Source organism: Macroventuria anomochaeta (assembly GCF_010093625.1).
Source record: "Macroventuria anomochaeta strain CBS 525.71 unplaced genomic scaffold BU25scaffold_19, whole genome shotgun sequence".
Lineage (NCBI taxonomy): Eukaryota > Fungi > Ascomycota > Dothideomycetes > Pleosporales > Didymellaceae > Macroventuria > Macroventuria anomochaeta.
In genome coordinates this window covers 176,562-199,566 of record NW_022985380.1, presented here as the reverse complement: position 1 = coordinate 199,566, position 23,005 = coordinate 176,562, and the positions used below count along the sequence as shown (strand labels likewise).

The following is a 23,005-nucleotide window of genomic DNA, read 5'->3' as shown; positions in this document are numbered from 1 at the left end:
TTGTAGTTAAAGCGTACATTTGCCAGCAAGCAATAAGCTGATATGTGTTTGAGATTCACCTGTAAATCGCACAATTGCATGCTCTCTGCCGATTTCCTGGACGTGGGAGCTTCACAGCATCAACAGAAGAAACAGGTGTGAGAGCTGAACTCGAATCAAATAATGTATACAACGTCATGATAAGGAAAAAGACACGAATGTCAGGTATGTTCGCTCCTAACCTAGAATGAAACATAGAAAATCAAACATCGTGCACATCTCCGTGCGTGCTAGTCTGGCCGTTCAGCCCTTTGACGACTTCCACGCTCCAGTCTTGTCTCAACCTCACCCGGATCCGTCTTCGTGGCTTATGATGCTTAACAGCAGTCCTCGGCACACTCGCAGCATTCGAGACAGCACTCACATCCCTCCTCGCACACGAAACAACAGCAGAGTACTGCCAGACAGCTGGCGAGGCAGCCTCGATCTTTCTTGGCTTTAGGGGGAGGGCCCTGTTGCTGGTACCCCATCGGCGGCTGATATCCCATAGGAGGTCCTTGTTGGTACTGCATCGGTTGTTGCTGGTACTGGCCCTGCGGTGGTCCGTACCTGATAATCGTCAGTTGCATTTCTACCTCAATGGGCAGGGGCTGATGTCTTACGCCTGTTGCGGGTACTGGGGAGCAGGCCCGTTGTTGTAGTATCCTTGCGCCGACATTGTGAATGTATTGCTCGATTACTCGTTCGAAGAGAAGTAATGTCTGAGGGTTGCGACGAAAGACTCGAAAGTTATCGCAAGGGCTTGTTGACGTCAAGCTTCACTTCGTGATATGAATGCGCCGCGTTCGTTGGATCCGCGATCAGATGGTAATGCAATAGCACAGGAACGCGGGAAGAGCTCCGGTAGCCAAGCTTTTCAAATGCTGGGGAAAAGCTTAGGGGGGGGGGCAATCGTGGTGCACGAGCGAAGCGAGTCGAAGGTATCTCGGTAGATGTGCGCAACAGTTGGAAGTCGCGATGGGAGTGGTGAGGTTTGAGAGATGAGCTTAAGAGGAAACAAGTGGATCAGGAGGCAGCTCTGCGGGCTTTAAAGACGATCGCTCAAGCTGCCACCGGTGCGGAGCGGAGAACGCGCATCATCTGGCCTTTCGCTCCAGGGCTGGTCACATTGGGTACATCGCATTAGCCACACCTCCATCCTTGCGCTTAGCCCCATTGCAATTGGCGCGAATAACCCGGGCTTGACGGTATTCGTCAGCTGTCGCTGTGCCAGCGTTGTGGCTTGCGGTTCTCAAATTCTTCGCCGGCTCGTGCGAGGAAGCTCCGCAGGGCTCTAGGAGTAGCCATGCAAGGTTGTTGAGGCGCAGGGAAGTGCGCTTGTGGGAGAGGGAGACTCGACGTTTGCGGCGCAGACGCTTCGTCAGCCAGAAATTTGATGGATCGCGCAGCACGGTTCAGCCACTGAGACTCCACCGATGCGTTGCTAAGCTCCACTTGGCAAAAGCTTGGTGGTGCACGGGTGAAAGGCACTGGAGCTGTCTGGCTGTCACACATTGCTTGATCCGCGAAACCATCAATGCGTTCATGTCTGACAGCCTCCAGAGGTCATGACAGTCATCGCCAGAGTTTAGTTGCGGGTAGTAGCGACTGCATGGTTTTCAGATGGAAAAGGTCTGATTGTGCTCGCAGCTCGTGCTGCTTCAGCCCCATGCTATCGTTTTCCAAATATCAAGCTCAGCCCCAAGACACTCGCTCTCGAACCCAAACGCAAATTACAACAAATCTACGAACATACAACAGACAACATCAACGCAATATGAGCGAATGCCGATTCGGATAAAACAATATGGTATGGTCCTGCTATGCCACTTTCCCTCGCAAAGCAAGCCAAGATCAAGGTCGAATTATATACATGCGGATGCACAATGGGAGATGCCTGACAATCCAAGCCAAGTTTCAAACAAGAGGTGACCACTAGATCAGAAGCCGAAGGGGTTTTGAGGAGCTATACAGTGGTTAGCTTGGCATCAAAGAGGCGCAGGATGGAATTGACTTACTAGCATTGGCGAGACTGGCCTTGCCCGTTGGCTGCGGTGCCAACTTCTTTGCCGGCTGTACTCCGAATCGGATGGCAGGAGCAGGACCAGTCTTCTGCGGCACCAACGGCTGGGCTGTAGGCATCGAGGGCATCGGTGGCATTGGCGGCATAGGAGGTGGGCTCTGTCCGAAGCCAGTCGGCTGAGGCTGAATAGCAGGTGGAAGGAACTGGTTGATGCTTGTAGCCTGGGGGTTAAGCGGCGATGGCTGGAAGCTGTTGTAGCCAGTGGGCTGGGGTTGAAACGGCGCCCGTGGTGGGTCTGCGAACGGGCTGCCGTTGCCGAAGCCTTGCTGGAAACCCTGTTGGCCAAACCCAGTCTGCATTGGCTGTTGGAAACCTGTCGGCTGTGGTTGCTGGAATGAGGCGAAGCCATTCTGCGGTTGTTGAAAGCCGGTCGGCTGGGGCATGAGTCCGTTCTGCTGGAAGTTGTTGAAGCCAGGGTTCTGTTGTGGGAAGCCCGTCATCTGCTGTTGCATTCGTTGCATGTTCAGCATGTTCTGCTGATCGTTCAAGCTCTGCCCAGGAGGAGCCATCTGGGGCATGTTCTGGTTGCCTTGGTAGCCAGTAAGTTGGGGCATGAGCGCTGGCGGAGGACCGAAAGCGCTGTTCTGTTGCGGGTTCTGTGGCGCAGAAGAGGATCGCTGAGGTGGAGGTGCGATGAGCCCACCAGGCCCTGTCTGTTGAGGTGCCTGTGGCCGCATTCGTGGTGGTGCCATGCTCTGGGGCTGTGTCATCGCCTTGATGGCGGCTACTTGGTCGAACAGAGACATTGTGGCTCCTGTTGGCTGTGGTTGTTGAGCAGGAGCGGGTGCAGGCGCCAGAGCTGGCGCTGGCGCAGGAGTGGGCTCTGGTGCCTTTGGCAGCTCTTCTGGCTTGAGTGCGGGCATGTCCAGCAAAGAAAGATCGTTCATAGAGCCTGTAAGGGCAGGTGGTTTCGGTGCGGGTGGTGCTGTCTGGGCGGGAGGTGGTGACGCTGCGGGTGCTGGCGCTGCTGGGGTCGATTTTGTGGGCTTGACATCCCATGCGTTATCGTCGAATCCATTAGCTCCCTCAAACTTCTTCTCTGGGACCGGGGCAGATGCCAAAGGCGTTTTCGTCGCATCTGCTGGCTTCTTGACCGCCTCATCCGACTTCTGCTCAAATGCCTTCGGATCGATCTCGTTGTTCGTCTCCACGGGCGGAGCCGGGCGTCCCTTCCGAGTGTTGTTTCGCAGTGTGCCGCCTGGACCAGAGAAGAGGCCTCCAGTACCACTCTCTGCGCTAGCTTCACCAGCGCTGCGGCTGAACTGGCTATCCAAGTGTTTTGTAACGCGAAGGATATCGCCTTCCTTCAATCCCAGTGTACGAAGAAGCGCAGGTGTGATATCTGGTAGGTTTTCTTCGCCCATCTGGTCCTTTTCGAAAGCTTGCGCATAGCGCTCGCAAATCTGAGGGTTTACACCGCACTTCAAGAAGAAATCAAACCAGTCATAGCTTGGCTTCTTTTGAACTGATATCCCAGGAGATGAAGTGCCAGCTCTTTCATTCGTGCGAATTGTGCTTCTCCTCTTGATCTCAGAAAGCGGTTTGTCGTCATCTAACGACTCGCCCGTGACGTTCTCAATGTACTCCAAGTCCTCAACGGACATCTTCGTGACCGGCACAGCAATCTTCACGCCATTGACTTTATGCAGATGGATTTTGCCTTCTTTAAGGAGAATGAACTCGGCTTCGACCTTGAATGAGCCCGATCGATCGGTCCACGTACGCAGCTTTGCAGGATCTGAAGAATGATTAGCAAAGCACAAGTGATGTTAAGAAGCCACTTACTCGGCTTGGAGGAAGATTTCGACGACGATGACTTAGACGACGACGATTTCGAGTCTCTCGCGGAGCTATCGCGCATGCTTGATCTCTGTGAAGTACGACGATGGTCAGAGCTTGTTTGCAGAAGACTAGAACCACGGGCGGGTAAAGGCAGACCAGGTCCTACCTGATCACTTCGTGCATCACTCTTTGGCCTGTCTCGTCTCGAAGTTTGACGAGCCATCTCCTCTTCCTCCCGCCTGTTCTGATCTACGACCGATCGCCCAGCGTTCGTTCCGGATCGTGCGATACCTGCTGGAGTAGAAACGGGAACGGTCTCTGTGATCTCGACATAATTAGCAGGAACAACACCCTCCTTGCCATTCTTCAGTCGCCGAACCTTCCACCATTCGTCGCTGGCAGAATCGTCGAGGATCAGAATCTCATCGCCTAGACCAACGGTAACCTCGTCGTCGCCCTGAGCCATGAAGTCGAAGAGCATGACGCCCTTCTTCTGCACGTTCGAATGGCCAGAGCCTGCGGCAAGCACCTCACGCAGACCAGCACCCTTGGCAGCACCTGCCAGCTCCCCAAGAGCTGACATGATCTCTGTCGCAGTGTCCTTGGCTCCGCAGTGGAAGTCCACGCTCTTGCTAGGCTGCTTTAGCTCCATGAAGATATGCTTTCCCTCCTGCGAATAGTACTCCATCTTGTCCGCTGACCATTCCTCCTGCGCTCCGTCGCGCGCCTTCTCAGGCGCAATCATGATCATGCCCCGAGGAATGTTGATCCCCAATGTAACAGGCATCTTCTTGTTCTTTCCGGGCTGAGTCAAGTACTCATAGATATTGTACAGATGGTAGCCAGAGCCGGAGTGCGGTGTACTGGGCCCATTGTCTCGAGGTGGTGGATCGTACGCATCGAAGGTAACGCTGCGAGCCGGAGGCGACCTGATTCGATCAGGTGAAGGAGAGCGTGCAGAGGCATGTTGTGGGTCCGGTGAGAACGACTGCGAGGGAGGGCGGTTCGGCAGGCGAGGTGGTGGCGCTTCCTCGTCGGATTCTTCGGGAGTGAACTGCACACGCTTTCGAGGAGCTGCGCTTACGTTCGGTGGAGGAGAGATTGCCGAGCTCGGAGCTGTCTGCTCAGACTTCTTTTGGATGATACCCGCAAGAGCAGCAGCGGGGCTTTGGTGTGGCGGGCTGTCTGGTGTTGGAGGGCCCTGCTCGTCGTCTGATCCAGGAGCTGCGGGACGGCGTGGAGGCAGCCCTGGCGATGTGACTGCTGGTGCAGCCGCTGCTGCAGCCGCTGCTGGCGGCGCTCCACCTTTGATAAGCTCAATGTAGTTTGCTGGAGCGAATCCGTAGTCGCCGCCGAAGCCCACGAGGGACCAGTCGGGATCTGAGATATCGTATACGTCGAGTATGGCGTCTTCCTGGAACGACAGCTCCTCGTCTGTTTGGCGGGTGTAGTCATAGAGAGCTTTGGCTTGCGAGACGGGATCGGCCTAGTTAAGCATCGTCAATGGCTGATCTGAAGTGTGCTGGGCTGAACCCATGTTTGCGACATACCTCCTCGATGTAGTTGTTTGGAATTAGACCCTCAGGCTCTTCCTCCTCTTCATCGTGGCCCTTCTTCTTGGCCTTCCACCAGTCGTCGTCAGCCGACTTCTCCAGAACCATCAGCATGTCGCCCTCAGTCAGCGCAATCTCGTTGTCGCTCTGGGGCACATAGTCGTAGAGTGCGCGGTATATGCCGAGGAACACCATTGTGACGTTTGGCGGTGCGGCGCACCTTCTTCGCGAGTATGTGTGTGTTTAGATAGTGTGCGGATGACGATGGATGGCTGTGAGGCGCATGAGCTTTGGGGTACCTCGAGGGGCTGGCAGGGGTAAGCTGGCCGAGGCTTGCGTGAAGTCGAGCCGCACTGGGGGAAGGCAGATGCGCAGAACTGCTATTAAGGCGATTGTTTGGCGGAGTAAGACCAAACAAACGTGTGGGGAGAACGCTCGTGCTGTGCAGCCACGAAGATGAGACACTTGCATCGACGTTCAACCCAGCGGCTGAGAGTCGCACTGGCCATCGCCGGCCTGCATCTAGCTCCACAATTTACGACGTCAACGTGCTGCCATCCCATGCTTGTCAAGCTTTCCTTTGTTTCACAGGTGACGGGCTCGATCTTGGAGTTTGGATTTCTCAGAGACTCACCAATACCCTGCTTTGCGAAAATGTCGTCGTATGGGCAGTGTACGGTGTTCCCAACCCTTGCTGCCCAACGTACGGAGTGATCTCGGTCATCTGCAACACAGCTATATTAAAGATGCATAATCCTTCGTCCGCTCATTGTTGTTAAGAACACAGCGACTGCGAAGCTTCAGTTTTGCGGTGCATTAGTTTGGCGAAGAGGGTATCCTGGAGGTATTCAAATAACTGGCACCACCGAGGTAAGACTGGAGAGAATGTAGGGGCAATGGCCTGTGATCCAAGAATTGATCTGCTTAACATCACGACATCTTTCATATCGCTTCGAACAGTGCCATCTTGTGCGTTTGAGGAGCCTAGAACCGGGCCGTATGCGTAGCGTCTCGAACCACCCCATTGGAGCGAAACGTGCTGCTTTCAAGGCTCTCAAAGTTGAGGTTCATTATCAAGAATTCCTGCTTCTCCATGCTGGACCCTGGAGGTCTTCAACACAATGTTCCACCAAGAATAGTTCTGAAATCGCGATCGCATGCTTGAATCTAGCATTCTCGATTTTAAGGGATAGCCACACAATAGTTATGACTTCCGCTACTGATTGCAACAGCCGCGCCTATCTTCGATACGTCTACTTCTTCCCGCCGGATTTCCACGCCGAACTCCTACTCTTCCTCCCGTTCGGTCCTTTCTTGTTCTTACTCGCTCCCTTGAACTTAAGCCCGCTCTTACCCTGCCCCTCAGTCGCACGGTGACCCTCGAACGTGAAGCTCTCCCTGACCTTCGCCGCACCACCCTTGCCCAGCATGGCCTTTGCACGACCCTGCTGAGACTTCTCCTCCGCAGAGAACTTCTTCTGGTAGGCTCCCTTCTTCCCTGCCCGCTCTGAAGAAGGTGCAGGACCCCGAGGCTTGTCCTTCTTCTTCTCTGCTCTGCATCGTGTAACGCGGAGGATGCGAGGGAGCATGGGCGGGAACTTCTTCTCGTTGAGTTGCAGAGCTGCTTCGACGCCGTTTTCGTCTGTAAATTGTACGTAGGCGAAGCCTTTGCCAATGCGAGTTTGCGCATCACGGATGACACGCACATTCTCAATCTTGCCGCACTTGCCAAATTGTTGCCAGAGACCCTCTTCGATGTCTGCGGGGGTCTTCTTCTTCTTGCCTTCCTCTGGCTCAGTACCTTTGCTCTCGTCGTCAACGAAGGGAAGGTTGCCGACGAATACGCAGCGTCGGTTGTCGACCTTGGTTGGATGCGCAAGCCAGTCGACGTGCAGGTGGCGGTTGAGCAGGACGGAGCCGTTTAGACGCTTGACAGCTTCGCGGGCGGCCGTCTTGGTTGTATATACAGCGTAGGCGTTTGTGGACTTTGTGGTTGCCTCCATAGTCTCCTTCTTTGCGAAAGCGGCGCGTTTGGGCAGAGAGCTAGAGAACGCTGTGGAGCGGAAACGGATTGACTCGATCTTGTGGGGAGGGTTGTTGTCGGCCAGGTCTGCGATGAAGGACTCCAGGTGCTTCTTGAGCGCCTTCTCTGCTGATTTTGAGTTGATGCAGTCGACCGATACGTTGCTGAGGAACACTGTGCGGGCGGCCTTCTCGAGCTCCTCGTCGGACTTGCCGTCTGTCTTAGCCAGAGACTCGTGCTGTGGAATCTCAAACTTCTCCCCATCTTCCTCTGCTGCGTCTGCCGCGTCTTGCGCTTCTGATACATCCTCCATGTCCTCATCCTCGTTCTCACCCGCTGCTGCCGTTGTCTTGCGCTTCTTCTGCCTCTCCTCCTCTTCCTTCTCCTCTTCGCGCGCTAGCTTGCGCATGAACTTGTCCTCAACTTCTTCCTGGCCGCCCCGCTTGCGCTTCTTGTTGGGCTTGTCGTGCTCGCCAGCTAGAGCTGCTTCGCGCAGCTTAGCCAGTTCTGCCTCATTGTCTGATTCTTCGGAGGGCTCCTCGTCGCTGTCTGCCTCTTCATCGCTGGACTCATCCTCCTCTTCAGCAACTGCCTCGTCGTCGCTCTCTTCCTCCTCCTCCTCCTCCTCCTCCTCATTTGACTCTTCAACTGGCGCCTTCGCGCGCCTTTCTAGCTTCTGCTCATATCGCTGCTTTGGAGGTGCCTGTACTGGACCCAACTGTATATGCAATTAGCCGATTGTCTTGAATTTCATGTATCCGGAAAAGTTCCGCACGTACACTGCTTGCAAACAGCGAACTCAAGGTGGGGTCGAACGCTGTCTTGATCGCTGTGATGGATGGCTTCGCCGTCTTGGCTTCTTTCGTTTGCTTAGCCTTTGACTTGGCCATGGTGTCGATTGATGGTGATATATTTGCGTACAAGCAGCAATCACAAGCAGAAAGTTTCAGTGGATACTCGAAGGGCCCTGACATCTGAACCAATGAGAGTGTGGCAGAATATTTGGCGGTCTGCCCCAGTGCAGTCGGCAGCCCTGTTCGCGGATGATCGATTGCACTGGCTGCCCGCTGCGGTGACCCTCAAGCTGCACTCCGCTGCACACTTACACTTCATATGCTTCAGAAAGCGCTGCCCTTATCTCCAGATCTTACTACGCCCTTTACAGCTGTGGGAACTCTGCATCTGCCCGCACTGTCCCAAAAACTGCCCTTGACGTCTGGGTCCCCCTCGGCGGCCGTAGCGGTTTTGAGCCTGCACCGCGCCCAGCGCCCTCCACCTTCCAGCGCGCTCCCTGTGCGTCGCAGACCTCCGATAACGAGGCTAGATACTGTATACACCACATTGGCGGCGAGTTGACGTACCCCCGCCCGGGCGCATTAGGTGCTATGAGCGCCCACAATGGAGCCACGATGGGCGCATCAACAACGGCGCCCACCACTACCAACGACGATACGACGAACGGCAGCGCGACGAGTCACATAGACAGTGCTCCAAGAGCAACAGTGGAGAAGGACGAGCGACGACAACCTTCGCCCGCGACTACCCCCACACGCCGACCTGAGGTCGAGGAGCTTTCTCCAGTAACTCGCCCAGGGCCTTCGACAGCTGCTGCGACGATAATCTCAGCGGTACCAGCACCTACCATGATCATAACTGATCCAATCGCCGCTGCCGAGGTTCTGGGTGGCTTCGACGACCATGCCGATGACCGCTCGAGTAGCCTCAGCGAGCTCGGAGACGCATCTGATGTCGAGTCTGAGCAACCCACACCACGACCTACCGCAACGGCGGAGCTCAACGAGAATGACTCGGAGGCCGAGACGGAGCGATTGGAAGAGACACCACGAAAGCTCATGCGCACCGTGACGGATACGTCATTAGCTTCGGAAGCTCTGTACACACGAACACCCAGCAAGCTGATGCATTCTAAAACGATAGAACACGATGAGTCTGCCCCACCTACGCCCTCAGACGTCGCCGAAGATGAGACCATGGAAGACGCAGACGAGCCCCAGGACCCATTGCATGCCCTGTCCTTAGCAGCTGCTTCAGAAGCTGCGAGCCTCGAGTTGGCAGGAAAGAAGAGAAAGCGGATGAGCGCTCGGGGCACGCCTATCGACGATCAGGACGACGAGCCCGCACGAAAACGCAGCGCGTCTGCAAAGGTCGCGGCATACAACGGCACAACAGAGGATATCATCGAGAGCTCTGAGCGAGTCGACGCAGAAGAGGAGCTAGATCATGCTGAGGAGCGTCTGGACGATATTGCCAGGGAGGAAATCGATCTCGAAGAGAGGCAGGCCAACCTTGCGGCCGAAGCTGTAAGCGAGCTTGCTACGGTTGCGAAGCACACGAAACCCCGTAAGGGTGGCAGAAGAGGGAAGCGAAAAGCTGAGGACTCCACCTACGCTTACACGGAAGCTCTCGCGACAGCCGAGACCGTTGATGGTGATATCGAGGGCGACGACAACGAAGAGGATAGCGCAGTACTTGATGAAGAAGGTGAGAGAGTCACACACTCTGTTGTGATGAACGATCGCTGACGATATATCATAGTTGCTAAGAAGAAAAGTGCAATTGACGAGCTTGCAAAGATCGAGAAGAAGTTCAAGCTCTTCCGCGAGAAGTAAGCTTCTTCAGCAGCCGACCCCAGGCAACGATTGCTGACTGTGACAGGCTTTGCGACGAGCAAATTGCACAATACGAACGAGAGCTCGAAATGCTCAAGCAACCCAACTGCCAACACCCCGAGTACCTTGCAATGATCAAGTGCATAGACGACCGAAGAGCGGAGAAGATTGACTACGAAAGAACACTGCTCGAGCTGAAGCAGGACAATTTGGTGACCATTACTGCCGCTACGAGGCATCAGATGCACAGCCAATATTTCCAGACAGTGAGACAGCTGCGAGAGGACGTTTTGGAAGAGTGCAACCAGCGTGTCTTTGAGCTACAGCGTGGCAGGCGATCGCTAGGCTGCGACGAGACTGAATACATGATCAAGCTTCCAGAGAAGCGCTCCGATCAGATAAGACACCAGACGGCATATAACCTCGAGGTTTCCATCTTGTCTGGTGTGGCCAAGTATGTTGGCTTCCCAGCTGCGCCAGACATCAGTGCGGCACGGCCTACCGAGATCGACGAGGATCTTCGAGCAATGAAGGTATGTTGATGAACGTCTCTGTTAGAAGGATGGCGGCTGATTCGACGCTGCAGATCGCAACACGTCCCGCATTACCAGCGCCGCCACCATCGTTCCGCACTTATAATCAGAGGACCACAGCAGACGAAGTAGCTGCAGAGAGCGAGTTCCTCGAGAGCACACCGTGGGCGAACCCAAGACATCCTTCGCATCAGGAGACCCGCTCACAGCAAGAGTCTCGCTTTGCCCCAGGGCCATCACGCGTACCCAGCTATCAGACACCAGCAGGGCAAAGACGCATCGTCGACCTCAATGCGCCTAATGGCTCTGCATCAACAATCGAAGCAAATTCGAACCCTCCATCATCCAACGCACATAACACGAACGGTCGGATAGGCGAGTCAGAATCACCGGTCATGCAGATGAAACGACCGCCGACAGAATACACAGCGTACACCGATACACCAGGTTCGCACCCGCGCAACATGGGGGTTCTAGGCCGGGAGGCATACAGTATCTTGTCAAGTCCGGCTGCACACCACGCCGAACCTCAGCTGCATGAGCCCCCAACACAACGCTGGGGCGTCACGTCGGGCTCACCCGCCATGCCCCCTGGTCCGCCTGGCGCAAGAGCACCATTGACGCAGCGTAGCGGCCTTGGTATGAGTGTAGGCGGTGGCTTGTTTGGACGATGATGAGCAAGTTCTTCGATTTGTTGTACATGACCTGTTTGTTTGCGTTTTGACGGCATTGCACCAACTCTTTGGCAAGCGGCGCCCGGCGTTCCTTTTCGATTTACCTGCATCTGTGGAGGCATCCGGCGTGTTGGCCTTTGCGAAAGGAAGGAAGCGATGCATATCATACCCTCATCTATCGGCATTTTTGCATGCGGTCAGGTCATCTCCGCCTCAATATCTACTACTCCTCGCTTTGGGTCCTGATGTGTTGCATACCTCCAGCCATCACGATGACTATGTTCTGTTTCCCAACCCAATCACATTCTTCATATCACTCGCTGCATATGTTCAAAGTGAATCAACTGTTTGTTCAAGCATTGGTGTTTGTGCACGCAAAGCACGGTTCTTGGGTTGGAGATCCTCACCAAAGATGTTCAACAACTCACTGTTCTTCGATGCCGTCGGCGCCCACGAAAATGCGCTCGGAGACTCGCGATGCTGTGAAACTGAATTGTAATACGTCATACATGCATCTCGGAACGGGTAGAGGGCGAACACCGAACGCCAAATATACAGCCTGCGCACATCTTGGAGCCATTGACTGCCACACTGCCTCCAGGACCACATCAGGCCTTGTCTTCTGTGTCAATTGCTCAACATGTCAACGACGACACCCACATTCACAATCGGAAAATTGATCATATCGGTCGTGAATCTCATCACCCTCATAGGGCCGTTTCTGGCTGACTGGAAGTATGAACTACCTCCAGAGCACTATGTTGCGATACTAACACTCCCAAGCGAAACACACATCTACAACCCCAACTGGCCACCCCACGCACGCTACCACAATGGGTACTTCCTCACCCCTCACCCCTCACCCCGTCAAATCCTCACCTTCTGACCTGAATCAGGCAAACAATGTCCATAGGCCTCTTCATCGGCCTAATAACCTTCTACATCATCTACTTCCTCATCCCATCTACTCCGTCGCCGAAAGAGCAGAAGCTGCACGTTACGTGGGTGCTGGTGCTGCAGAATTTGGTCTATCTGAGTAGTCTGACGGGTATCTTGTATCCGGGCGCGGGCTGGATGGATCCCCAGTTTGGTGATGGGAAGCCCCAGCTTTATGCGTTTCCGGTGGTTGTAGGGCTGGCGTGGTTTGGGTGGTATGTCGAGACGAGTAGATTGGGGAGGGTTGCGGCAAAGAGAGTATGATGAGGAGGGACAGAGATGGGATGTGGGGCAAGCAGGGCCAGGAATGAGAGCGTGTTCACAGGGTTTGTTGATATCCAAGGATGGTGAGAGAGAACTTTAACAGAGCAGAAATAGAACGAGGACCTCCTGGCTCCCTTGAGATGTAGTCAAAGATTTTACTCTGAAACCCGAAACTACAGGAGAGTCCCCCGTCGGATTGGTATATACACCTGCGGTGGCGCATACAGCAAATTCGACAGCAGCAAGGAGTTGGTCGCGGTCGTTGAACTTATCAACCCTAACGCTCGCTCCAGAGAGCATCACCCGATTTTGACATCCTTCTGTAAATCATTGCTGGAAACTAATGAGACAAATTAGTCGGTGTAGCCCAGTACTATGTAACAAGGCCCCTGCCGCTGTTGGAGTACCTGCAGGAGCAAGGCTGAAAGCTCACCATCGAAGGGTCATCCCTCACGATTTGCGCACCCTGGACCACTCCACGGCTGTCACAAATCGTAACATTCGCTGTTCCCATTAGCACTCCAAGGGTACAACGCCATCAGACATCGTGAGCCGTCAAGGTGCACATTTGTCGATCGTGCAGCCAGAGACTCGATGCAGAAAATGCGACCACTGCACAGAGTCAGCAAGCCACGCACTAAGTTGCCCTCCGGCGCAACTCAAAACTCAGGCCGCAGGTGATGATTGGTGCGTCACTTTGAAGGACCTCTGTGACATCGTGTGGCAGTGCTGATGGAGGACTCTCTTGGCAGCCGAACCACCCTCAAATTCAGGCAAACATTTGCCCTCCCTGTGCCCTGCGGCCGCCCACGACGCCCTCACCATGTCATCGCATCTGCGACGAGATCCCTCTGTCCCTTTCGCTGTCTCTTGAAAGCAGTTTCACTACCTTGCAACCTCGTTAGTATTGGTTCGCGGTGAGAGCTCGACGACGGTGACGCTCCTCGAGTCCGCCCGCCTTTCCCGATCCTTCACCGGCTGTCCGTGCACTGGGACACAAAACTGGAGGGCGCGGCTGCGGCTCTTCTATGCGATCCATCTACAGGGCGGTGAACTGCAGCCAGACGTATACTAATGCTACTGTGCGCACACTGGACGCTCTGTGACTTTTATTTGAAACCACCTGCGAAGGCGGATGAGAAGGCGTCAGGCTGCAGCTGAGCGCTGCTGAGCATCGGTAGGTCTTGAGTGTTTCAGATCTCACGTATTGCCTTCCATCAAATTTACTTCTTCCATTCGTCCCTTTCCCCTTACTGGGTTAGTCTTCACGCTGTGTAACAGAGTGAAGACGCGGATATGGTGTGGTCCAAAGGCAACGTGCTGACTTGCGGAAGCAACAATGTCTCGACATAATAGGGTGAATCCAACGATCAACTTCAGTTACGTTGACGAAGCTGTACGTACAGTTCCCGATAGGTGCTTGACCAGAGAATGACTGAGATAGATATACGAAAGCCGACCGTACCAGTTCAATGATATCTATTCCCAACAATGGATGTCCGCAGGCCCAAGAACCGTGATACCTACTGCACCCAGCCCGACTAACACTATTCGGACCAACTGGACTGTGCCAACAGGAACTGTGAATCAAATAAGTGTTCAGCAACCAAGGAAGGCCTGTCAGCAACATGGGAACATCGACCCAAGATTGCAGGTCCCTCATCCATATCTGTTACCACCAGGACCTCGATCAAGTCCTACAGCCCAGCACATCCCAGAGCCAATTGCGAATCCAATAGCTCGCTTCTACCACCAGGACGACCCGCCATGGAGCGCCCTTGAAATGGGTATGAGAAACCCTCAAGAGGACCCAAGTCGGAGCAACTTCCATCATACCCAGGAGAGCTATAGCCAATATCGTCAAGGACCCTGTTCAGACATTGGTAGTAATGTTCCGGCGTCCGACTCTGGCTACTGCACGCAGCAGACTCGGTCAGTTCTGAGTAACGAACCCGGTCACGTTCATCAAGAATTGCCCCCGGACATCATGACCCACGCCAGGAACCTGAACGTCGGGTCTGAGAATAGTGAGTTGCAGGCTATGGTACGCATAGCATCGGATCAGAGGTCCATGTCACAGTACAGCAATCGCAGTAGCCATCAAAAGCAACAGTTTCCCTGTTCAGAACCAGGCTGCTCCATGGTCTTGAAATGTCAATCTGAGCATAAGTATGCATAAGTGCGATCTCGTTCTTCAGAGCTAAAGCACTAACAGTTGAGTAGGAAGCACATGCTCAAGCACGTCAAAGATTTCATCTGCAACATACCTGGGTGCAAGAGGGGCAGTAACGGCTTTTCAACTGTTAATGATCTTGATCGTCACAAGAAGAGCGTACACAAGATTGGCTTGACCAACTCAAAGTCATGGCAATGCGCGGCCGGAAGCTGTACCAACAAGACCAAGATATGGCCGCGTTTGGATAACTTCAAGCAGCACATCGAAAGAATGCACAAAGAAGAAGACATGTTCGAGCTGATCAAACGGTAAGTTATCTTTTGCTCTATCGGTGCCTAACCCGATACTGACTGCTACAGCTCGAAGTTCTATCCTCAGGAGCCACAGACTGTGGTGCAACCGTTGTCCGTCGACCCATCGCACTTGCTCGCAGGCATGGGATCCGAGTCTGCTTTAGCCATTGAAGGCCCTGATGACACCACATTCTCCACAAATCCACAAAGCTTCGAGTACCCGCAGTTCATGTCGATCAGTGGGCGCTCGAGCTCCAGCGCTTCCCAGGTTTCTCCCAGCACGAATCCTCTTGGTGTAGCAATGTCACAGTGTAGCACGGGTTCCTTCAACCGTACTGGTGGCAATGCTTCCACGGGTCAAAGCTTCTCACAACCAACAGGGAGTCTACCAGAGGAACAATCCGGTTGCCAGAAGTCTTTCTGTGTATCATCCGTTGGCGCAATCACAAAGCCAACTTCAGCGCAAGTTTCTAAGCACAATGGAAACACGACATTGCCCCTTCAACTATCGAATACGGCGCAAACCAAGGCCGAACAACAACAACAACAACAACAACAACAACAACAACAACAACAACAACAACAACAACAACAACAACAACAACAACAACAACAACAACAACAACAACAGCGACAGGCTCTCGAGAAGCTCTCAAAAGCTAATCTCGAAGATATTCTGCTTCGGGTTTTGGGCGAGCAATCACAACAGGATGGCACAAACGGGAGCCCAGTCGTTGTTCTTTCTGAAACCGACAGATTGGCACTCGCAGACCTTGTCAAGCAAACCATCAAGCCTCCACGAGCGCCACAACGTCGTTTGACTCAAGGATCCTCTTCTGGTATGCAACACTGCCCTTACGAGGACTGCAGCTTCACTGGCCGGACCTGCGACTTGAATAAACATGTGAAGAGGCACAAGAAGCCATATGGCTGTACCTACCCCAAGTGCCACAAGCGATTCGGTGCTAAGTCGGACTGGAAACGTCATGAGAATTCCCAGCACTTCCAGCAAGAGGCTTTCCGTTGCGACTACCTGCACAGCTCGGGTCGGCGATGCGGACAACACTACTACCGCATGGCGCAGTTCCAGAAACACCTTGGGCTTGAGCACGAGATCATATCGCAAGACAAAGTACAGGAATATCTTGCACGATGCAGGATAGGCAAGAATCGCCAGATTCAATATTGGTGCGGTTTCTGTTGCGAGATCAAGATACTTAAGACCAAGAGAAACCTTGCATGGGATGAGCGCTTCGACCATATCGCGAACCACTTTGAAAAAGATTCGCCGAAGAAATGCATTGACGACTGGATATGCGTGGAAGAAAACAAGACAAAAAAAGAACTAAAGGACGAAATATTGTTGGCCAGAGAAAAAAAAGACGTAGATGCTGAGAGCTCTAACGACGGCGATGAACTGTCTCTTGCCGCAGAAGGCACAGCATATTCATTCTCCGAGCCTACACAGGACACGTCCAGGAAGCGATCAGCTCCTGCAGACACCAGTGACCCTTGTCCACCTACGAAGCGTAAGAAGACTGTGACGACGACAGTATTCTATTGTGTAAGTATCAACTCAACAGTCTTTCAGAACCAAGCTAATGTGCGATAGTGCGGCTGTGGCTACGGTGGCTCAATTGCTCTCCAAGACAGCTGCATGAATTGTATGCACTTCTTCTGCGGATCCTGTAGTGGTGAAACCGTCGCTTCTCGTTCGTTGGAAGATTGATGCGCGTTTTCTCCTTGCCTCGTTTTCGCAATCAGAGGTCTTCCCTGAGATTTGTTTTGAAATCTGAGCGTTCCCTGTAGTACACCCAGCTGTTTTAGGGCGCGCACGCGTCTGCTGACTTCCTGATCTTGAGTGTTCTTGATGATAGATAACGCAGGAAAGGAGGCGACTATACGAATCCAATGTACACTAAGGCTCGATGCGTGGCTCGCAGGACCCCTATCTCTTCTCAAGATGTACACTATTCTCTGGACTTGTGTTGTTGAAGATCTAGCTTGTAATTGATCAATATGTACGAAGCATCTCTGCGAGACTGCAGGGATGTGGGGTTTTAGTGCGGCGCTTAGTCAGGTTTCAATCGTGGGAACATCGATGCAACGTGGAGCTCCAGCTGCTCTGACGCGGCCTCGAAAGCAACACCTCTCTTTCTCTACCACTTTCCTTTTACCCAAATATGGCCGCCGCAGAGGAAGGGCAATTCCTCAAGCAGGCCACGGGCCGGACCACTAGAGGTCTGCTTCGAGTTGTTATTCTGTGCTTGATCGCAGGTGCAGCTGTGAGCAGCCGTCTGTTCTCCGTGATCCGCTTCGAGAGCATCATTCACGAGTGTCGGTACAACCACAAGCTTTAGGCTGTGCGATTGGCTAATATGAGAGTGCAGTCGACCCATGGTTCAACTTCCGAGCTACAAAATACCTCGTACAGAATGGCTTCTATAGCTTCTGGGACTGGTTCGATGACCGTACGCCTCTCCTCCGCATTGCCCGCACCCCAAGCATACATCAGTTAAGGACGCATTGAGTTGACACATTGAGCAGGAACATGGCATCCCCTCGGTCGCGTTACTGGTGGTACCCTTTACCCCGGATTGATGGTCACCAGCGGTGCTATCTACCACCTCCTGCGCTTCCTTGCCCTCCCCGTCGACATTCGTAACATTTGCGTTCTCCTCGCCCCAGGCTTCTCTGGCCTTACCGCGCTCGCGACATACCTCCTGACCACCGAGATGGTCACGTCTCCTTCCGCCGGTCTGCTCGCCGCAGCCTTTATGGGCATCACTCCCGGTTACATCTCCCGTTCGGTCGCAGGTAGCTACGATAACGAGGCTATCGCCATCTTCTTGCTCGTCTTCACCTTCTTCTTGTGGATCAAGGCTGTCAAGAACGGGTCTATGTTCTGGGGCGCGTTGACCGCGCTGTTCTACGGATACATGGTGTCTGCGTGGGGTGGATACGTCTTCATTACCAACTTGCTGCCTTTGCACGCTTTCGTTCTGATTTGCATGGGGCGCTACAGCCCCAGGCTCTACGTCAGCTACACTTCGTGGTATGCACTTGGTACACTTGCGAGTATGCAGATTCCGTTCGTCGGTTTCCTGCCAATTCGCAGCTCTGAGCACATGTCTGCGCTTGGTGTCTTCGGTCTTCTCCAGCTTGTCGCCTTCGTCGACTGGGTCCGCGCTCAGCTCCCCAGCAAGCAGTTCCAGACTCTGCTCCGCGCTCTTGTCCTGTTCGTCTTCGTTGTTGCATTCGGTGGACTCGTCCTTCTGACTGTTACTGGAGTTATCGCACCCTGGACTGGTCGTTTCTACTCGCTCTGGGATACCGGCTACGCGAAGATCCATATTCCCATCATCGCCTCCGTCTCCGAACACCAGCCTACCGCTTGGCCCGCTTTCTTCTTCGACTTGAGCATGATGATCTGGCTCTTCCCCGCCGGTGTCTACATGTGCTTCACCAAATTGACCGATGAGCAGGTCTTTGTTGTCATTTACGCTGTTCTTGCCAGTTACTTCGCTGGTGTCATGGTTCGTCTTATGCTTACTTTGACTCCCATCGTTTGCGTAGCATCAGCCATCGCTTTCTCCCAGATCTTGGACACCTACCTCGATGCGAAACCCCCCGTCAAGACCGAGCCCACAGAGGGCGATGCGGCCGATGCGGCCGATGCTGCTAAGATTGCCGCCGCGGCAGTCCTGCCCGACGGTCTTCGCTCTACTCGCAAGCCTCTCGTCGGTATTCAGTCATACGCCTCCAAGCTTACAGTTGTTGGTGCTTCTGCTGTCTACCTCATGCTCTTCGTGCTCCACTGCACTTGGGTTACATCCAACGCCTACTCCTCGCCTTCCGTTGTCCTTGCTTCCAGGCTTCCTGACGGTAGCCAGCACATCATCGATGACTACCGTGAGGCGTACTACTGGCTCAGGCAGAACACTCCCCAGGACGCCAAGATTATGTCTTGGTGGGATTACGGCTACCAGATTGGTGGCATGGCTGACCGCCCGACCCTTGTTGACAACAACACCTGGAACAACACTCACATTGCCACCGTTGGTAAGGCTATGAGCTCCAGGGAGGAGGTTTCCTACCCCATCATGCGTCAGCACGAGGTCGACTACGTACTCGTTGTCTTCGGTGGTCTTCTCGGATACTCCGGTGACGACATCAACAAGTTCCTCTGGATGGTCCGTATCGCCGAGGGTATCTGGCCCGATGAGGTCAAGGAGCGTAACTTCTTCACACCCCGAGGCGAGTACCGTGTCGATGAGGAGGCCACACCGACCATGAAGAACAGCTTGATGTAAGTTGCACTCTCCCCCGATTGGCTACCCTTGCTAATACTCTTTCTCAGGTACAAGATGTCCTACTACAACTACAACTCGCTCTTCCCCGCAGGACAGGCTCAGGACCGTGTCCGTGGCGCGAAGCTGCCTGCTGAGGGCCCCAAGCTCAGCACTATCGAGGAGGCATTCACCAGTGAGAATTGGATCATCAGGATTTACAAGGTCAAGGACCTTGACAACTTTGGCCGTGACCACGGTAGTGCCGTGGCTTTCGACCAGGGCCACAAGAAGAAGAGGGCTGCGAAGAGGAAGGGCCCGAGGGTGTTGAGAGTGGACTAGATATCACGAACTACAAGAGATAGAGATTTAGCACCTGTAAAGATATGTTGATTGGCATGTTGACAGGCAGGCGTTTGGGAAGAATAAAAGAATATTGAGCCCCACTGTAGGACTTTCGCATACAACACCTGAGAGTAGAGTTGTCGGTATCAAATTGTGGCATGGTAGGTTGCGTAAGGTAGGTTGCTTGTAGCGGCCGAGTTTCAGTCACCTCACCTTCACCTGGGCATGGTGCAGACCGCCGAATCCCTTCTATCAACCTAAATTTTCCGCTTATCGTCTACTCCACTTCGTCTTTCTCCATTTCCGCACCTGCTGCCATTTCTCACACTCGGAGATCTGTATTCTACAGCTTAATCGCGCCTGCCTCGCCTCCCACGTGCTCCCAGGTGGAGCTTCCACAATCTCAGCACCACACGCCTCCCACCTTCCACATACACAGCATGGCGAACGAGGAGCAGCGAAAAGCTTTTGCAGCGTACATGGGCGGTGGCAGCGGCTCGACCGCGAGTGCTGGACAGCCAATACCGCAGTATCCAGGCTCAGTCGCCAACCCTGCTAACCAGTATCTTTTCAATGTGTAAGTGGTTCACTGCGGCGACATCGTTTGCATGGTGCATACAGCTGACACGTGGTGCAGAAGCCATCTTCGCTCCTTCGACATGGTGTTCGATTTCGATCTTTTACTCACACATGTAGCAATTCCCCGGGCTTGGAGTTCCCCCAGCGGCACCTACACCTCCACCCGCAGCAGCGAGTTCCATCGTTTCGTACCAAGGGCTCCAAGGTGGTTTTGCGTCCCAGGGTGCTTTCGGTCAAGCCGGGTATGTTAGCTACAAGCCTTCTAGGCACACTGGTATAGCTTCTTCATGTACCGTTCACTAACACTTGCCCCACTTCAGCTTTCCTCAACGCCCTCCGCCTCTTGCCCAAGGTCAAGGTCACGGTCAAAATCCCCTAGCGGGCGCTCAGTCGATGCCAGCACCGCCCGCACCTCCCGGTTACGCTCAGCTTCCACGCAGCTATACTAGTCAGCCACCGCCTCCACCTGGGTACACCGTTGGTTGGCAATACACAGATCCGAACGCGCCGCAATCTGCACGAGCGAGCTTGGCTGGCGCCGCTTCTGGTGTTATGGCTCCTACGCAACGCAATGTGTCCTCTGAGATGGTGCAGTCGGAGAAGAAGACAGACGAATACTTTGCCTATCAGTACCAGACAGGCGTAGAAGCACCACCGCAAGTCAAGGAGCAGACAGTACCAGTATTGCTGTGTCACACCTGTAGCCTGTGTGGGCAGATGCGGTCTGCGGGCTACCATCGAAACCATCCTGTCATACCAGGCAAACCCATCGTCACCACGCCTTGTCGAAAGTGTAAGAAGCGCAGCAGGAACAGCGATTGCTCAAGAGCGACCAGCTATACGCGAATCCGAACCTGTACTGCCGATGAGCCTTGCGACTGGCCTAGGGAACCCGTCCAGATCGAAGTTGACAACAGCGAGCGAAGAGGCCGGCGAAGGAGTCGCGATGATATATATGCGTCTTGGAAAACAGATCACCTTCGACCGCGCATCATCAAAGAAGGCTCAAGTCGCGCCAACATTGGGCTACGGACGTTGCAGCGCAGCCCATCGCGTGGTTACAGAAGCACGACCAGAGTGCGGGTGTCTTCGCTGAGCCCAGGACGTTCAAGGTATGACGGTGTTTGGCCGCCGCCAGATGTAGTTCGCATGAGACCTTCGAGATCTGATGAGCCATATCCTACTCCTGACGAGGTATGGCCGCCACCTGATGTCGTCCGTACTCACTCGTATAGGAAGAAGAGTCCGCCTCGTCCAAACCCTCGTATCGTCGAACTCAGTCCCTCCCCTCCACCGGCGCGCTCCAGGACTACCAGAGTCAGTTATCGAGAAGAGTCACAAGAGCAGCGACTCAGAAGTCCTGTGCGGCGTAGCGAGAGTCGCGTTCGTATCGAGTCCCATCCTCGTCCTTACAGAACGGTGATACCGGACCATCGCGTATTCTCGCAATCTGACGAGACTTCAACGAACGATGCCGGCTCAGAAACAGTCAGTCGTGGGATTCTCAAGCCAGCAGACATGACATACGAGACGTCATACAGACGCAGAACCAGTATGCGCGATAGCCAGCAGAGCACGAACGTAGAGATCGGTGGCCCACGTGTTCAATTTGCTTCAGAACGAAGAGAGGAACATCGCCCAAGCGACAGACCTGACGATGAGAAATACGATCAGTATCTCCGTTACGAGAGCCATCGCTATGTGGACAAGCCTGCTTCACCACCGATTGATCGCATGGAAAGACTTCACATACGTCGAACATCGCCCTCTCCACAGGGAAACTACGATGAGATTCGCATTGATCGTGCTCGCCGCATCTCGTCTTCGCCTCCTCGACGGTACGAAGAAGTTCGAGTCCGTCATGTCAGTGTCAGCCCACCACCACCTCGTGAGCGTGTGCTTCGGCCCCCGCCATCGCCTCCATCGCCCGAGCGGCCCACGTACTCCGGCTATCGTCATATCTCTCGTACCAAAGCTATCGAGCGTACTCGATCTATCACACCTCCACCTAGTCGAAAGCAAATCAGCTCAGAGGATGACATGACTGACTCTGAGGACGATGAACGTGGTCGACCGATCGAGGTCAGAAGCTGGAAGGGCATTGACGAGAATGGTCAGCCAGCTACCTTTTTCGAGGAGAGACGGAAAGTCAGGATGATCGATCAAGGAAGTGTAAGCGGCTCAGAGTTTAGACCACTAACTGAGAGGTTGGCTGCGAGGAGCTGGCGTGAGGTGTGATTATGGCTGTCTTTGGGCTTGTGAACTGAGTCACGGCAAGAGGTTTTCTGGAGCAAGATTGGCGCTGCTCAAGTCTCAAGAGATGGGATGAATGGTTTGCTTTACTTTCACTCTCTTTTGTCTTCCGGCCCTCCTCGATTCCTTTTAATGCATCTTCGATATTTGATTCTTGCTTTCAATCTTTCAGACTCTGCACTTGCCCCAAATGATCTTGTCTTACTGCGCCTGAGAGGAACTCAATAATTCGAAGCTCAGTGGTTGCTGACCATCCCTGCGCCCGCGTGCCGAAGGACAATGCACTTTCTTAATTCGTTCCCATGTGGAGACCCCACAATGCATCGGCGCTAGGATCCTCCTACCCCGGAGTCAGGATCATCGTCACCACCGTAAATGCCCCTGTATCATCGAACTGCACTCATATGGCACACACAATATTACAATCGTCGAGTCAGCTTGTCATCTCCACACAATCCTCCGCATGTTCTCGGGCCGTATCTTGCATACGCACATTGACCAGCTATGTTCAACAGATACTTTTGTGCTATGGCCGCTTATAAAGAAGGTTCATGAATGCGATCGTTATTAAGCG

The 23,005-nt window shown here is 53.8% G+C and overlaps 8 protein-coding genes across 8 annotated transcripts; 5 read left to right on the top strand and 3 right to left on the bottom strand.

Moving 5' to 3' along the window:
* Positions 1-356: 356 nt before the first annotated feature.
* BU25DRAFT_459080 (uncharacterized protein) lies at positions 357-697 on the bottom strand (the record flags this gene model as incomplete). The annotated part of the gene is made up of 2 exons (XM_033710252.1): positions 357-588; positions 642-697. The coding sequence occupies 2 exons, from the start codon at positions 695-697 to the stop codon at positions 357-359; spliced, it is 288 nt and encodes a 95-aa protein (XP_033561005.1).
* Positions 698-1,654: 957 nt separating this feature from the next.
* On the bottom strand, positions 1,655-5,879 carry BU25DRAFT_411342 (uncharacterized protein). The gene is made up of 4 exons (XM_033706530.1): positions 5,434-5,879; positions 3,887-5,369; positions 2,037-3,839; positions 1,655-1,984 (listed from the first exon to the last, which is right to left on the bottom strand). Exons 1-4 carry the CDS (start codon positions 5,629-5,631, stop codon positions 1,959-1,961), a joined length of 3,510 nt encoding a protein of 1,169 aa, XP_033561004.1. The 5' UTR covers positions 5,632-5,879; the 3' UTR covers positions 1,655-1,958.
* Positions 5,880-6,687: 808 nt separating this feature from the next.
* BU25DRAFT_491745 (uncharacterized protein) lies at positions 6,688-8,366 on the bottom strand (the record flags this gene model as incomplete). The annotated part of the gene is made up of 2 exons (XM_033711590.1): positions 8,239-8,366; positions 6,688-8,177 (listed from the first exon to the last, which is right to left on the bottom strand). Exons 1-2 carry the CDS (start codon positions 8,347-8,349, stop codon positions 6,690-6,692), a joined length of 1,599 nt encoding a protein of 532 aa, XP_033561003.1. The 5' UTR covers positions 8,350-8,366.
* A 194-nt stretch (positions 8,367-8,560) lies between these two features.
* BU25DRAFT_440425 (uncharacterized protein) lies at positions 8,561-11,733 on the top strand. Its single transcript, XM_033709175.1, has 4 exons — positions 8,561-9,961; positions 10,016-10,085; positions 10,136-10,622; positions 10,676-11,733. Exons 1-4 carry the CDS (start codon positions 8,845-8,847, stop codon positions 11,294-11,296), a joined length of 2,295 nt encoding a protein of 764 aa, XP_033561002.1. The 5' UTR covers positions 8,561-8,844; the 3' UTR covers positions 11,297-11,733.
* Positions 11,734-11,936: 203 nt separating this feature from the next.
* BU25DRAFT_342608 (uncharacterized protein) lies at positions 11,937-12,496 on the top strand (the record flags this gene model as incomplete). Its single annotated transcript, XM_033702916.1, has 3 exons — positions 11,937-12,031; positions 12,080-12,133; positions 12,193-12,496. The coding sequence occupies 3 exons, from the start codon at positions 11,937-11,939 to the stop codon at positions 12,494-12,496; spliced, it is 453 nt and encodes a 150-aa protein (XP_033561001.1).
* A 1,179-nt stretch (positions 12,497-13,675) lies between these two features.
* Positions 13,676-16,863, top strand: BU25DRAFT_72389 (uncharacterized protein). The gene is made up of 4 exons (XM_033712053.1): positions 13,676-13,892; positions 13,952-14,665; positions 14,720-14,980; positions 15,032-16,863. Exons 2-4 carry the CDS (start codon positions 13,992-13,994, stop codon positions 16,575-16,577), a joined length of 2,481 nt encoding a protein of 826 aa, XP_033561000.1. The 5' UTR covers positions 13,676-13,892; positions 13,952-13,991; the 3' UTR covers positions 16,578-16,863.
* Positions 16,864-17,095: 232 nt separating this feature from the next.
* On the top strand, positions 17,096-19,824 carry BU25DRAFT_411336 (glycosyltransferase family 66 protein). Its single transcript, XM_033706529.1, has 4 exons — positions 17,096-17,302; positions 17,356-17,436; positions 17,513-19,274; positions 19,326-19,824. Exons 1-4 carry the CDS (start codon positions 17,149-17,151, stop codon positions 19,594-19,596), a joined length of 2,268 nt encoding a protein of 755 aa, XP_033560999.1. The 5' UTR covers positions 17,096-17,148; the 3' UTR covers positions 19,597-19,824.
* Positions 19,825-20,039: 215 nt separating this feature from the next.
* BU25DRAFT_440422 (uncharacterized protein) lies at positions 20,040-22,466 on the top strand (the record flags this gene model as incomplete). Its single annotated transcript, XM_033709174.1, has 6 exons — positions 20,040-20,174; positions 20,296-20,420; positions 20,499-20,859; positions 20,896-20,971; positions 21,008-21,321; positions 21,352-22,466. 6 exons carry the CDS (start codon positions 20,040-20,042, stop codon positions 22,414-22,416), a joined length of 2,076 nt encoding a protein of 691 aa, XP_033560998.1. The 3' UTR covers positions 22,417-22,466.
* Positions 22,467-23,005: the final 539 nt, after the last annotated feature.